Source organism: Sus scrofa, chromosome 9 (genome assembly GCF_000003025.6).
Source record: "Sus scrofa isolate TJ Tabasco breed Duroc chromosome 9, Sscrofa11.1, whole genome shotgun sequence".
In the NCBI taxonomy this organism is placed as follows: Eukaryota; Metazoa; Chordata; class Mammalia; order Artiodactyla; family Suidae; genus Sus; species Sus scrofa.
Genome location: NC_010451.4, coordinates 20,740,249 through 20,756,218, shown reverse-complemented (window position 1 = coordinate 20,756,218; position 15,970 = coordinate 20,740,249). Strand labels below are relative to the sequence as shown.

Sequence of the window (15,970 nt, the reverse complement as noted above, 5' to 3'; positions counted from 1 at the left end):
AAACATCCTAGTCCTCTGCCCCTCTTTTATTTGAGACGATGTCAGTCTCTTTGTGTGAAAGAATCAAGCCCCGGAGAAAAACTAGTTTTTTACAAAGGACAGAATATGAGCATTTCTTTTTAGTAAGCCACAGACGGGGCAATCTACTCTGCATCCTTCAAGCTGTTATGTTCGAGCATGGAGGGAACATTCCAAGTGCATATTTACACCAATTTCCAGTTTAACGTGGAATCAAACAAACAGATCAAATGTTTGGAACTTCTTTTGTAGATTACTTTTGTAATTAAGAGACAAAGGCCATGAGCTTACAGATGGGACCCTTTTCTGAAGTGACTTTTAAGGACTGTGAGGAATCAGCTCACATTCAATTTCCTAATGAACTCATCACACATGTACTCAATACTTCTGGCACACAAGGCACTGGTGGGGTGGAACACAAATCGAAATACCGCAGGATTCGGGTGCTCACTGGCCAACATTCTATTGGAGAAAACTCCATGCAGCTGGTAATAAGCTACTCATTAGGTCTTTCTTGGTATCAAGTGAGAGAAAAGCCCAATTAAACTGACATCTTCCAAGACTGAAGTATAATAGAAAAATAGGGTGTCTTGTTCACAACAGTATGACTTAAGTCCTGGGTGTGATCTGCAGTGGCTGGAATGTGTTTGCAAGCCTACCCCCAAACTCATCACAGTGCCCAGAGGGATGCCATGTTCTAACTGGTCAAGATTAAGTGGCTTTCCCAGCCCTAAAGACAAGGATGGAATCAGCAGTTACCAAAGCAAGTATACCAAGATTGAGAGAATGGGGCTCCTCGGAGGGGGGAAAAAAATCAGAGTTCTGTTACCAGAAGAGGGAGAAGTGATTGAAAATCAAATAGAACAGAGGGATAAACACAGAATGATGAGAGGATGGGGTAGAGACATATTTGACTTTAAGGATCTAAGAAAGAACCACGAAGTAGAACCAAGAAGTGGAATAGAGGTCACACCCCCTCTTATTATGAGAATCTGCTTTATGGGGACTGCCCTAAAATACACAGCCATGGTAAAATGTTGGTGGGGTGATCTTTACTCAATATGTAAAAAGGTGACAAAATATTCCTATGCTTTTAAATGTCCCCCCCAAAATGCCAGAATACAACTTTATTACAAAATGTATATGATGACAACTATTAAAGAAATAACTGAGGGAAAGACTACAGAGAAATATATCGAGTATACTAAACCATAAAGGAATTTTTTTCTTTGCACATTTTGTGATTGGCCATATTTTCTATAATGAGCACTGATCACTTTTACAATGTTTAAAAAAAAAAAGGTAAAAAAACCAACAACCCACAAAAAACCTTTGCCTTTAAACAACGGTTAGCGGGTTGTGTTACATGTGTTAAATTGACTGATCCCAATTATTCCCGTCTCTCACTGGCACAGCTATCTGACCCAGGGGAGTGGTGTGCATATATCTCTTTGAAGAACCAGCTCTGGAGATAAGCCTCCATTGACTTGTGAGCCTGCTGATTTGCTAGCAATGCCAGATAAGGAATTTTAAACACAGAAGGAAACTTCAGACCCACTGGCTGGTTCTCATCAGGACAGCCCAATCAGTGCAGTTTTTGTTTCCTCTGGTCAGTGGCCCTGAGAGAAAGCGAGATTACACTGTAGCTTTTGCACTCGGTCCAGGGCGCCAGGCTCCACCACTTAGGGAGCAGAGGTGGGCCACTCTGGCTGCAGAGGAACGCCTGGCTGGAGAGACCGAGGAAAATGACACCACCCACCCCGTGGTGAAGGATGCAGATAAGATCTCCAAACAAAGATGCTCATTCTGGTTAACTGTTTCCAACAAACACAAACCTCCAGGGAAGAGGAAATCCAAGTGGCTAGGAATTCCCTGGCCTGACCCATGCAAGGGTTAGGTAGGGCCCTTTTTGGGAATTCTCACTCCTGTTCTCATTCTTTCACTGGCCACTTGCTAATTGAGCGCATCGGATAAGCTGGCTGTGGCTCCTCACAGGTTTTACTTACAGACGCATTCAAGAGATAAACTGGCAGGCAGGCAATTAGGCCCAGTGTCCAAAAGCCTTTGGCTGTGATATCAGGGGCATCTTCAAACACCGAGGAAGGCTTTGGGGAGGAAAGTTGACTCCAGAGTAGAGCCTTAGAAGAAGAGTGAGCCTGATGAAGGTGACTGCGATGGGGAGGAAGGGTCTTCCAGGCTGAGGAAATGGCAAAGCCCTGCAGACGAGAGAGAGAGAGAGAGAGAGAGAGAGAGAGAGAGAGAGAGAGAGAGAGAGAGAGAAAGACAGAGACAGAGACAGAGACGGAGCGAGAGAAAGAGAGCGAGCATGTGAGGAAGTTTAAGACACCTGGAGTGAAGACAGGCGAGGGGGAGTAGTTTCTTAGATTGAATTATGGAGAAAGGTGAGAGGAAAAAGAAGAAAAATAGATGTGACAAAGCCTTCCTCTCCTTCATTCAAAACTTGGCCCTTTTTTTTTCTGCCCTTTTTTTCTTAAGATTGCACCTGTAGCATATAGAAGTTCCAGGCTAGTGGCTGAATCGGAGCTAGAGCTACCGGCCTACACCACTACACCACGGACAGAGCCATGCAGGATCTGAGTCACGCCCTCGACCTACACCAGAGCTCATGGCAATGCCCAATCTTTAACCCACTGATCAAGGCCAGGGATCAAACCCATATCCTCATGGATACTAGTCAGGTTCCTGAGCCACTGAGCCATAACGGGAACTCCAAAAACTTGGCCCTTTTTATTTGTCCCCTTTTATTTGCTGTTAGTAGCTCTCTTAACTCTTGTTGTTTCAAGGTTGCAGAGGAAAGGAAGAGACAGAGACAGTCCCAGGTTGAAGTGTGAAATCATATAGAGGCCATGTGAACACAGTGATGAGATGAGAGATGAGACTGACCAGCCTGGCCAAAGGTGATCCGGGTCGCCCTTAAACACCACGAATGCAATCATTTTCAGTTCCAAGAGGCCTATAGTGGGTGGAGATGTCATTCAGTCATTCTGCATACGCTGAGTGCAGGGTGGGTATCCAATGAGGTAATTCACAGGTTCATTCAGGAAGTACTATGTGAAAACATGAATGACATATATTGACTTGTCATGAGACAACAGTGGAGTGGAGAGCACAACAAACTTTTATTGAGTCTTTATTATGTATTAGGCACTATAGGAAGTGCAGGGGAGAAAAGAGGGGAAAAAAAAAGAAAGCCCAAACCCATCTTAAAGCAGATCAGGGTCTACCAGCCTATGAATAGATGCAGCGGAAAGAGAACAAAGTGGGAAATGAGCACTGAAATGCAACGTAGAAGTAAATGTTTCATCATCTTGTGAACCTATTAAGGCGGATCTATTGGCTCTCTGTCCTGTTGTTACAACTCATTTAAGGGCTGAGTTGAATAATAGGTGGATATCTCACAGCTCCTTCACAGATGAGAAAACTCACAAAAATAAGATAGGGTCAAAAGGACCTGAAGTCAGAGAGCCCTGAGCTTGAACTTCGGGCTGCACTCATTCAACCTGTGTCCACAAGTTTACCTAAACTTTGAGCCTTAATCTCCTCACTGAAAACAGATAACAACAGCTGTGTGTGGCAGATAATGTTGGTGGCATACCCAGTAACAGCGACCTCTCTCTGGGCTATCAGAAGCTTTCCCAGTTCTGTCTGGGGGAGGAAAAGTGTCCAACGGAGGTGATGAGTGGTCCAAGGCAAGGGTTGGCCAACTTTTCTGTAAATGGCCAGAGGGAGCAAAATTTTAGACTTTGGGGCTCCTGTGGTGGCACAACGGAAATGAATCCAACTAGGAACCATGAGGTCGGGGGTTGGACCCCTGGCCTCATCAGTGGGTTAAGGATCTGGCATTGCCATGAGCTGTGGTGTAGGTCCCAGACACAGCTTGGATCTGATGTTGCTGTGGCTGCGATGTAGGCCGGCAACTGTAGCTCCACTTGGACCCCTTGCCTAGGACTCCCATATGCCCTGAGTGTGCTCCTAAAAAGCAAAAAAAAAAAAAAAAAAAATTTAGACATTGCAGACCATTGAGCCTTTTCACAAGTCTGCCATGTAGCATGAAATTAGCCATAGACAATACATAAATGAATGAGTATGGATACACTGCAACACAACTTTCTTTATTTAAAAACCAGGCAATGGTCCAGCTTTGATTGTTGTTTGCCCATCCCTAGTCTAAGGCCACCCTGACAATCGTATTTCCTACTTGCTCCAGTTCTTTCGAAACTAAAGATATCCATCGGACCCAGTTCTGGCCAATGATATCTTACTAGCAGTCTGATGAGGGGGATTTGGAAAATATTTTTCTTTCCTGATAAAATGGAGACTAATATGGCTGGCCCTACATTTCCCTTTCAATTCTACCTTGAATGTGGATATGATATCTGGAGGTGAAGCCATTTTGCAATCATGAGATGATAGGCATAAGACTAAATGCCAACTTGGAAAGAAGAGGGATGCAGAAAAAAAAGATCAGTTCCTTGATGTCATCACTTATGTGTTGAATGATGCCAGGACCAGCTACCGACTACCAAACCCCTAATTTGTTAAACCACTCTGGTTAGATTTTCAGCATTTTGCAGACAAATCTATCCTCAGGTAATTTCACAAACTATAGAAATGATCCCTGAAAGTACAGTCTTATCCTCAAGTAATTTCAATATATCACAGTTTTATTGTGAATATGAGATGGGATTAATATGCAAATCACATAATAGATGCTCAATAAACAACAGTTCTCTTCTCATTTCATTCCACCAAAAACTGATATCATTCCCTGTATGATGAGCATTGTTAACATTTTGCACAAACTCCTTTCAAGAATTTGTCACCTAGGAGTTCCCATTGTGGCTTAGTGGTAAAGAATCCAACTAGTATCCATGAAGACCTGGGTTTGATCCCTGGCTTCGCTCAATGGGTTAAAGGATCCAGTGTTGCCGTGAGCTATGGTGTAGGTCGCAGATGTGGCTCAGATCTGGCATTGCTATGGCTGTGGCATACGCTGGCGGCTACAGCTCGGATTCAACCGCTAGCTAGCCTGGGAACTTCCATATGCCGAAGGTGTGTCCCTGAAAAAAAAGAATATGTTACCTAGAGTGGAATATTTTTCAGCACCATCTTTAGGGCTAATTTTAAGTTTCTAAGGCCTCAGGAAGACCAGGAAAGGAAAGGACTAAAAAGAATGTCTAGTTTAGCAGGAGCTTGAGTATGAAAACATCCCAGGTAATTGTCAAACAAATTGCAGCAACTGGAGTTCCCGTTGTGGCTCAGTGGTTAACGAATCCGACTAGGAACCATGAGGTCGCGGGTTCGGTCCCTGACCTCGCTCAGTGGGTTAAGGATCCGGCGTTGCCGTGAGCTGTGGTGTAGGTTGCAGATGCTGCTCAGATCCCACCTTGCTGTGGCTCTGGTGTAGGCCGGTGGCTACAGCTCCGATTCGACCCGCAGCCTGGGAACCTCCATGTGCCGTGGGAGCGGCCCAAGTAATGGAAAAAGACCAAAAAAAAAAAAAAAAAAAAAAAAAAAAAAAAAAAATTTGCAGCAATAACCTCTCCCCAGTAACCATTAAGGAAAGTATCCCTCCATATTCCTTCCCTCCCTGCATTCCCTGTGCCAAGGTTCCTCATACCTGCCTGCCTCTGACCTCGGATGTGATGATAAGAAGCACGTAGGGCGCCCCAAAGAGACCCTCAGTAGATGCTATTCCATTTTCCCTTCCTCTCACTCTCCCTGCTTTGCATTCTCACTGTCTCGACTTACTAAAGAAATCAGACTCCGTGTGCAGGGAGCCCCATGAAAAAGACACTCTAATCCCTGAGGAAAGAAGACAGAAAACGATTAGTCCAAAAATTGGAAGCAACAAGGAACGAGGATTTAGAAGTGTTCAGAGTCAGGCAGTTCAGTAACAAGTTTCTGAGAAGCAGGTTTCTAGGAATCTCTCTCTTAAAATAGTGCTGTGGTGGGGAGGGGGAGCTTAAGGCACCCTGCAGAGACAGTATCCAATAAAGATTTTGGAAAGTATGGATCAATGGGTGGGTGGACAGATGAATGGATCATTAGAGACAGGAACGGATATGGTGAACAGTGAGCAGCAGGGGTCTGGCTGTCTCTGGTTTGGCTGGCTTGGTGAGAACTTTTCAAATGCTCTGTTGCCACTACTCAATGCCATTACAAGGTGAAAGCAGCCACAAACAATACGTAAAGGACCTCAGAAGGATGTTTCTCAGTAAAACCTTATTTACAGAATCTAGGGATGGTCATAGTTTGTGCCTTCCTCCTCCGGACTATGTGTACATCTGGGAATGCCTACTGGAACTGCAGCAGCCATTGTGCTACCAGCCTGAGGATGGAGATGGACAGGTGCAGATAAAAGAGGCTGGTGCTTTGACAGGCGCCCCTATACCTGATATACCTGGAAAACATCCTCACTCTGTTTCTTATCTTATGATAGGCTATTTTTGTTTTTATTACATCCATTCAAGTGGCTCTTCTTTTCCCTGCAGCCACGAACATCCTAGCTGCCATACTTCCCTAAGAGGAAAAGCCCCCTTGTCTATTTCTCTCACTAGCTTGTAGTGGAATAATAAATGTACAGAAGGCTGGCAGTGGTAGGAGAAAGGGAAAAGAAAAAGAAATGCTCTCTTACTGAAGAGTTTTTGGAGCAAGAATTCACTTTAATTTAGTAGATTTAAAAATCCTTTAGGAGGAGTTCCCATCGTGGTTCAGTGGTTAACAAATCCAATTAGGAACCATGAGGTTGCGGGTTTGATCCTGGCCTTGCTCAGTGGCTTAAGGATTCGGCGCTGCTGTGAGCTGCGGTGTAGGTCACAGACACAGCTTGGATCCCATGTTGCTGTGGCTCTGGCATAGGCTGGCGGCTATAACTCTGATTAGACCCTTAGCCTGGCAACCTCCATATGCCATGGGTGCGGCCCTAGAAAAGACAAAAAAAAAAAAAAAAAAAAAAAAAAAAAAATCCTTTAGGAATTACCATACTGCTAAACACCCTAAACTATCACTGATTTGTTAGAATGGTGTTTAGAGAGATTTAAAGATGACTGGAAATACAGTTCCCGCTTTTGTTAAGTGCGCCGATTTTACTGAATCACTCATTTGTCTCTTATTGTTTCATATGTGAAAAATTCATTTTTTGGCTGTGTCTGCAGCATGCAGAAATTCTCGGGTCTGGGACTGAACCCGAGCCACAGCAGTGACAATGCCAGATCCTTAAACCACTGAGCCAACAGGGAACGACTCATATGTGTAAATTTTATCACTCTCAACTTAAAGAGAAGCTCTTTTACGGCAGGAAACTTTTTGTAAACCTCACAGAATTGGACATTTAACAGGTAGACAACACATGCATTATTAACTCCATTTTTGAAGGGTATTTTCAAGAACATATTACAGAATAAGAAAAATTTGCGGCTATTTTAAATGGCCCTAGTCTGATTTAGGCTATCTCTTAAAAAAAAAAAATTGTATTGAGTCTATCTGGAAAATGTTTCCTACATTCAGCTAATTTTGAACTATTGATTCATTCTTTCTCTAAGGCGATTATTTCCCTTACGGTGAAACTTGAAAGGCATGAACTTGTACCACCAGAACCAGTTGTTTAGCGTGTGGTTGTTGCAATCAACATATCCCAATATGTACAGGCTTACCGTTCTTTTTCTAAAATTAACAAGACATTTATTGTTATGTATGACTATCAGAGGTTGACCTGTAACATTGGGGCAGTTTTCAAATGCAGTTGGGTAAAATACATAAGAATAGTAAGTAAGGAGATGAAATTAGGTAATTATGGGAAGCAAGTAAAAAAGAGAAAAGATCAGTCTAGTTTAGGCTTGCCTTAATTACAGCCTATGTGCAACGAAATGTGGTAATTTGATCTTAGTTGATTTAATGGGATAATCCCCTTTTTGCACTAGTAAACAGCCCCAAATTGCCTTTTGTATGAATTATGTTACCGGAAATGTACAACTCTATCAGAGAAATTGGTTAAACAAAAGAGGTAGGATTTTAAAGGTGGTGTTTAAAAACAAAACATACCATGGGGTTTTGGGGGGTTTTGTTTTGTTTTGTTTTGATTCCTACAAACTCTAAGCACCTTTTTAAAAATTACAAATTTGGCGCTGCAGAAACAAACCTGACTAGGAACCACCAGGTTTCGGGTTCAATCCCTGGCCTCCCTCAGCGGGTAAAGGATCCGGCGTTGCTCTGAGCTGTGGTATAGGTTGCAGACACAGCTCGAATCTGACGTTGCTGTGGCTGTGGTGTAGGCTGGCAGCTGTAGCTCTGATCAGACAGACCCCTAGCCTAGGAACATCTGTATGCCGTGGGTGCGGCCCTAAAAAGACAAAAGACCCCCCCAAAAAATCAACTAAAAAATTACAGATTTATTTTCTGCTGTGTAAATAGTATGTGCCTACTGTAGAAATTATAAAGAAGAAACTAAAAAGTACACATAAGCTCAAAATCCAAAGATAACCACTATAAAAATTCTGGGACGATTCCTTTCTCTCTCTCCATACACACACACACACACACACACACACACACACACACACCACACACACACACACACACACACTGGGACACAACTTTCTCCCTATGGCACACAGAAAAAGATGGGAGTTCCCATTGTGGCTCAGCAGATTATGGACCCAACTTCATGAGGATGCGGGTTCAATCCCTGGGCTTTCTCAGTGGGTTAAGGATCTGGCATTGCCGAGAGCTGTGGTGCAGGTCACAGACATGGCTTGGATCTGGTATTGTTGTGGCTGTGTCATAGGCCTGCAGATGCAGCTCTGATTCAATCCCTAGCCTGGGAACTTCTATATGCCACAGGTGCTGCTAGAAAAAGAAAAAACAAAAGAATTTGTTAGAAATTCACAAAAAAACAAAAAACAAAAAACAAAAGACAAAAGACAAAAAATTAAAAAAAAATTAAAAAAAAAAAGAAATTCAAATTCCCAGGCTTTACTCAATCTACAGAATGAGAAGCTGGGGGCAGGAGAGGAGGAAGAGGAGGAAGAGGGGGACGGGGCAGCTATCTGCGTTGTTTTTTTACCAGCCATCCAGGCAGTTCTGATGCTCACTATAGTCTGAGAACTACCACTATTGTATGGAATCAACAATTGGCAAACACCTTTGGGAAATAATTTCCAAAATTGCCTTTCTGACAACCTTCTCTATTTCCTGGAAGGAAGACGCAAATTGCTGGCTGTGTCTGTTCCCTCAAGGGTAAAAGAGGGATATTAGTTGCCTCTCAGGATAAGGATTACCTATAATAATGAGTAAAAGTGTTTTGTAAACTATTATGTGGTGAAGTGAGATACAGATATAAGTTATTTTTTGTGGTGACCTCAAGTTTCAGCTGAAAGATTTATATGACAAAGCTCTAGGGAAAAACAAGTGGAATGTGGACACAGATGGTTCTTAACTTTCACGTGTTCAACTTTTATACAGCCCAATTTCCACACATTACACATGCCACCCCTAAAATGCCTTTCCCACACCAAATCTGGAATTTCCTACACTTGCAGTTTAATGAGCAATTTGAGGGGCCCTGTGGCTGCAACCACCTGCCAACTCATCGCTCTACTTTGGCAGGGTCACATTTTTTCTATTTCGCAGTTTGGGTGCCTATTTTACTGCATCTAGCCATTATTATTTACAAAGAAAACAAGACAGAAACAGTAAGAGACACAGTCCTCAGCCATGTTCACCAGCTTTCTTTGGCCGTCTTAGGCTGTGATTGTACATGTGTTTGTTCTATGCATGTGGGAGCCTCTCAAATGGCTCCTAGTTACCCAAGTTCCTATTTCTTCAAGTTCTCCTCTGCTCATGGAGTTAGCTTTGCTTCCCTGGATCACTTTGTCTTTCTCTGGCCATACCCATGCATGGCCTGTGGAAGTTCCTGGGCCAGGGACTGAATCCACTCCACAACAGTAACCCAAGCTGCTACAAGGACAACGCGGGATCCTTAACCCTCTGCACCACAAGAGAACTCCCTTCTTGCTCTTTCTTAATATTGAAGCTGGTGAGCCTCAGATGCCTGGTCACCCCTAGCTGTCCATATCTGTATGATTTTTAGGTTCATGCCATGAGTTCCCCAGCAGCTGCTGGGTTCATTTTCCCCGGCAGGCCTCTCTGATGTCAATGTATTTTTCAATTAAGCAAAGATGACTTTTTAAAAATTTTTTTTTAGGGCCACTCCCACAGCATATGGAGGTTCCCTGGCTAGGGGTCAAATCAGAGCTGTAGCTGCTGGCCTACGCCAGAGCCACAGCAACGCACAATCCGAGCCGCGTCTGCAACCTACACCGCAGCTCAGGGCAACGCCGGATCCTTAACCCACTGAGCAAGGCCAGGGATGGAACCCGCAACCTCATGGTTCTTAGTCGGATTTGTTAACCACTGAGCCATGACAGGAACTCCTGACTTAATTTTTTTTACTCCTGAGTCCATTCTGGAATTTTTGATTTATCTGTCAACCCTCTCTCCCCACACCTCAGTATTCCTCTCCAGATAGGAAACTTGCAGGGACATTCTATTGGGGCTTTAACTCAAGGTTTAAGGCTGCTGCTGCTAGCTACTCAGTAGTGGCGGTGATGGGGGATTTGAGATGCAGGTCTGTAATTAATTATCTGAATAATTAACTATGCAAATTATCTTGCAATTAATTATCCAATTAATTATCTCGGGGCCCCCTACTGCTCTTGACTTACAGTCGCCTTTATTCTGAACTGTGAGTCACTCTTAATCTTTTATCTTTCTTTCTGAGCCAATCTCTTTTTTTAATGGATTTCTCTGCAACAGTAGTTCTACAAGTACAGGACCCGAAGCAGCAGCTGCAAAATTTAGGAATGTCAGAAATGCAAATTGTTTATCCATAATACTACTGATGAGAATTTGGTTGTGTCTATGACTATTATAAATAAAGCTGCTGTGAAATTTTTGTACAGGTGTGTTTGTGGACTTATCTTTTCATTTCCATTGGGTAAATACCTAGAAGTAGAATTGTAGGACAGATCCAATCTGATGTAATCCAAAAATTCTTCCTAAATATGATCTCCTAACAGTACAATGTCATGGATTTATTCTCTGTATGGTTGCCAGACAAAACACAAAAAGTCCAAAATACTGCAAGTGGGACATATTTATACTAAAAAATTGTTTATCTGAAATATAAATATTTAACTAGGTATCCTGTATTTTTAAATTCTCTCTTTCTTTTTTTCTTTCTGCTTAATGTACCAACCCCAATTCCTTTTCACTATCATGTATGTCATTTTAAGGGCTCCCGAGAGTGGAAACAAGATTAATTTGTATGATCATTCCACCATCTTTTTTTTTTTTTTTTTGTCTTTTTGCCATTTCTTGGGCTGCAGCCTCGGTACATGGAGATTCTCAGGCTAGGGGTCGAATCGGAGATGTAGCCACCGGCCTACTCCAGAGCCACAGCAACTCGGGATCTGAGCTGCCTCTGCAACCTACACCACGGCTCATGGCAACACCAGATCCTTAACCCACCAAGCAAGGCCAGGGATCGAACCTGCAATCTCATCGTTCCTAGTCAGATTTGTTAACCACTGAGCCACGACGCGAACTCCTCATTCCACCATCTTAATCCAAGATAAAAATTTGGCAAAAGCTAAATGGCCTCATAATCCACTTACCAGTTGCCTCTGCAAAATACCTTGCCCAAGCCAATGAAAAATTACCATCAGAAAATCTTCCTTCTTAACCCAAAACCAAATTTTTTTTTTCTTTTTTTAGGGCCACACCTGCAGCATATGGAAGTTCCTTGGCTAGGGGTTGAATTGGAGCTGTAGCTGCTGGCCTATGCCACAGCCACAGCAATGCCATATCTGAGCCATATCTTCAACCTACACCACAGCTCATGGCAACACTGGATCTTTTAACCCACTGAGCAAGGCCAGGGATCGAATCCATGTTCTACTGGATAATAATCAGCCTTGTTACTGCTAAGCCACGATGGGAACTCTCCTAAACCAATTTTTTTTTTTTTTTTTTGTCTTTTTGTCTTTTCTAGGGTCGCCCCCACGGCATAAGGAGGTTCCCAGGCTAGGGGTCGAATCGGAGCTGTAGCCACCAGCCTATGCCAGAGCCACAGCAATGTGGGATCCAAGCTGTGTCTGCAGCCTACATCATAGCTCACAGCAATGCCGGATCCTTAACCCACTGAGCAAGGCCAGGGATCGAACCTGCAACCTCATGGTTCCTAGTTGGATTCGTTCCACAACGGGAACTTCCTAAACCAATATTTTTATGTCTATAGAATGTCATTTCAAATAGGCTAAGAGCAGAATTTGAGGTAAGAAAATGCTATAGATAAGTAATTTTATTGTCTGTATGTAATATTTAATTTGTGTTTTGACTGTTTTAAATAATCACATATATATATTGTTTAGCACTTGGGTTTCTATTTTTAACCCAAGATTAAAACGTTTATAACATACATTAGGGCCTTTATGAATTTTTTGGTTCTCGGGGATAAAATCCCTCACATAACATGTAAGATTATTGCTTGACTTTTACAGATTCAACTTTTCATATAAGTTTTCAGAAACTCATTAAACACACACACAAAAATAGAACTGCCTCCAAAAAACATGGTGGGTGAAAAAATTTTAGATGTAACCATGAGACCCTTTGGCTAGAAAAATAAATACCTAAGTTTTTTGTTTGTTTGTTTTTGTTTTTTTAGCTTTCTGGAAAGCTTAACCAATTTTGTTACTCAACAACAAGTTTTTATTAGCTAAAGTGTCCTGGTATAGTTAGTTCTCTCTTAGCAGTTATGGATGTTATGAGATTATCATACATTCTGCCTATGAATATTTCGGACTTGTGTTTCTCTGTCCTGTAATTTTTAAAATGTGGTTCTTTCTTCCCCACCGTTTTGGGACAATCTCTTGTGGTGAGTTGGTGGCAGGACACCACCCTGGCTTTGAGGCTCCTGGCAGAACATCATTCTTGTGGGGCTGCGGTTGTTACTAAGCTATTGCTGAGGAGTATGTCCAAGGCCTGTCCCCAGAGTTTGGGTCCTGTCTATGCATGAAACACCCAGAGTGGTTTTAGTCCCTTCACTGGTCCTATTTGAATACAATGAAGACTCCTGTGAAACAGGATTTCCTGAGGTGATAGAAAAAGATCCAGGTCCAGAGAAGCCCAGGTTGCTTTGCACTGATTAGATTTATTTTTCTTGCATTCAGCCATTCTGCAGAGAAGCAAGAGAAATTCTGCCTCTACCTATTTTTTTTTTCATATCAGGTAGAAACATTAATGATAATAATAATAATCAATAATTATCATAGATCAGCTTAAGTACTCATCTAAGAACCTAATATGTGTCTCTTGCTTGATAAGAGTAATAACATAACCAGGATAATTTATTTTTTTATTTTTATTTTTTGCTTTTTTTTTTTTTAATTTTTAGGGCCTCACCCATGGCATCTGGAGGTTCCCAGGCTACACCACAGCTCACGGCAACACCAGATCCTTAACCCACTGAGCAAGGCCAGGGATTGAACCCGCAGCCTCATGGTTCCTAGTCAGATTCGTTTCCGCTGTGCCAAAACAGGAACTCCCCACCAGTATAATTTAGCAAGCCCTGTCCATAGAGTTGGTGCTGTATATACATTACTCTTTACAACAACTTTTTTTTTGGCTGCACTGATGGCATGCAGAAGGTCCTAAGCCAGCGAACAAACCTGTGCCACAGCAGTGAACCAGGCCACAGCAGTGACAGCCCTGGATCCTTAATCATTAGGCCAAGGGGAATGTTTTTACAATGACAACTTTTTGAGAGAGACATTCAGAAACCAGGAAATTGAGGCACAGACAAGTTTAAAAACTAGCCCAAGATGATACAGGTGATAAACAGAGAATTGGGACTTAAGAACAGACTCGCAAGCCTTCTTCATGGAACGCAATGGAGCCGATTTTCATTCTTAGAAGAGTATATGGCCCCTTATCTTATTTAACTTTGACAAGAACTTCTATGAGAAGAAAAAATACTATTATCCCATGATGTTAAAGGTAAGGTAAGTGAATACAAGACGTGAAAGAGGCTGCCCCGCCTCGCACATTGATGGTAGCGTTAGCCAGAGGCCCCGCTTTCTGGCCATTGAAGGCAATACCTTTTCTACTAGTCGCCTACCCTACGACCGGGTGAGATAACGTGGAGAGACTACACATTTGATTCCTTCCACTCAAATCAAACCTTAAGAGGGTCATTATCCTCAAATTCACAGCTCCTGCCTCATCCTGTTGACACTGAGTCTAATCACGATGAGGAAAGAGGCCGTTGTGAAATACCTAAGAACACAGAGAGCCTCAGTGTGTGCCAGCAAACACTGATTTTCAAAGACAAGCAGAGTCCTCCCAGCCGCACTTCCCAATACAAATGATTCTCTGCAACACGTTCCAAAGTTAAGTGCCCGACCTGGATCCCAGGCCACGAGTTCTACGGGGGCACTTCATCTACAGCCCACCAGAAATTTGGCAAGTCTCGGAGACAACCTGTCTCCATCAAGCTGCCTTTGATGGCAAAGCCAGAGGAGCTTCGCTGCACCGGCTGACCTTGTCCCGCTCACCTCTGCAGGGCTCTCCTCTTCTTTCACCCTCACTCTCCAGGTCAAGTTCCGCCACAAATCCTTTTCCTTGCCAAGAAGATACGTCGTCTCCCATGGTCAGATAAATGGGCAAATCGATGCTGTGTCACTTCAGGTCTCTCCGCAATGTCCTCCAACTGCTTGACAGCCCTCTCCACTTACAATCAGAGGTCTTAAAACCTCGACGCAGGTTGAGTCCAGATTCTAATTTCAAATCTCCGTTGGCTCACACTTGGGGTATGTCCTGTCTTCCATCTCCAGCTGGCCCACTCTCATGCCCTTTCCTCTGGAACGGAGACTTCCCCGCATTCATCTCCACATTCCTCACACTTAGATGAGTGGAATTTATAGCTTGCTAACTCAGCCTTGCCTCAAAGAGCGAGCAAAGGAGAACTGGGCTCAGGCCTTGCCTGCTACCTAGGAAATAGCCAAAGCTCCAGCTTTTGAACTTTTTCACCCAACTTGTCCTCCTTCCCCATTTGAAAGACTTGCCTTCAAGAAGTCTCTGCTTAATTTTTTTTTTTTTAGCACCGAGCGAGCACTTGGTCTGGTTAAGGTTGAGGGGAAAAAAAAAAAAAGGCCAAAAATAAAAAGGCCTAAAGATTTTTCAATCAAGGGAGGTTTCGTTGTGGCTCAGCAGTAATGAACCCAACTAGTATGTGGGTTTGATTCCTGGTCCTGCCCAGTGGGTTAAGGATCCTGTGTTGTCACAAGCCTCGGTGTGGGTCACAGATGTGGCTCAGATCCAGAGTTGCCATGGCTATGGTGTAGCCTGGCAGTTGTAAGCACCAATTCAACCCCCAGCCTGGGAACTTCCATATGCTGTGGGTGTGGTCCTAAAAAATAAAAAGATTAAAAAAAAAAAAAACAACAACAAAAAAAGTTTTTCAGATTCTTTCCCTGCTTCAAGCTACTCCCCAGCAGACCAGTGGGAAATGTTTTTTTTTTTGTCCGCACCCACGGGGTAGAGAAGTCCCGGGGTCAGGGATCAAGCCCAAGCCACAGTAGTGACCAGAGCTACAGCAGTGACAATGCTGGATCCTTAACCCCCTGAGCCACCAGGGAACTCCCAGTGGGAAGTATTTTTGAAAGATGCATTAACTCTTTTAGGCCACTAGGATGTATTAGGTAAATCAAAGGCCTATAAAATGACCCATGAAATAATGTATACTTCTGGTCCATTGCACTGAATCATCGCATGGATGTCCCCGACAGTTCTCATGACTTTTAAGAGTTCCTGAAAGCAACATACACAGAGGACATCACTGAGTTAGTGTGCCCTCAGCCATTTCTTGTTT

General features: G+C 43.1%; 1 protein-coding gene across 4 annotated transcripts in view; it reads right to left on the bottom strand.

Moving 5' to 3' along the window:
* The window catches only part of TMEM135 (transmembrane protein 135), a 279,815-nt gene extending 264,681 nt beyond the window's left edge, over positions 1 to 15,134 (bottom strand). For 2 of the 4 annotated variants that reach the window (XM_021062615.1, XM_021062616.1), the window contains exon 1: positions 14,655 to 15,134. Coding sequence is in view for 2 of the 4 variants with exons in the window: in XM_021062611.1 (XP_020918270.1) it covers positions 2,923 to 3,014 (92 nt within the window). In the remaining 2 variants the exon portion in view is untranslated. Of the gene's footprint in view, positions 1 to 2,922; positions 3,087 to 14,654 lie in introns of those variants that run through there. The other 2 variants (XM_021062611.1, XM_021062612.1) reach the window with 1 other exon arrangement.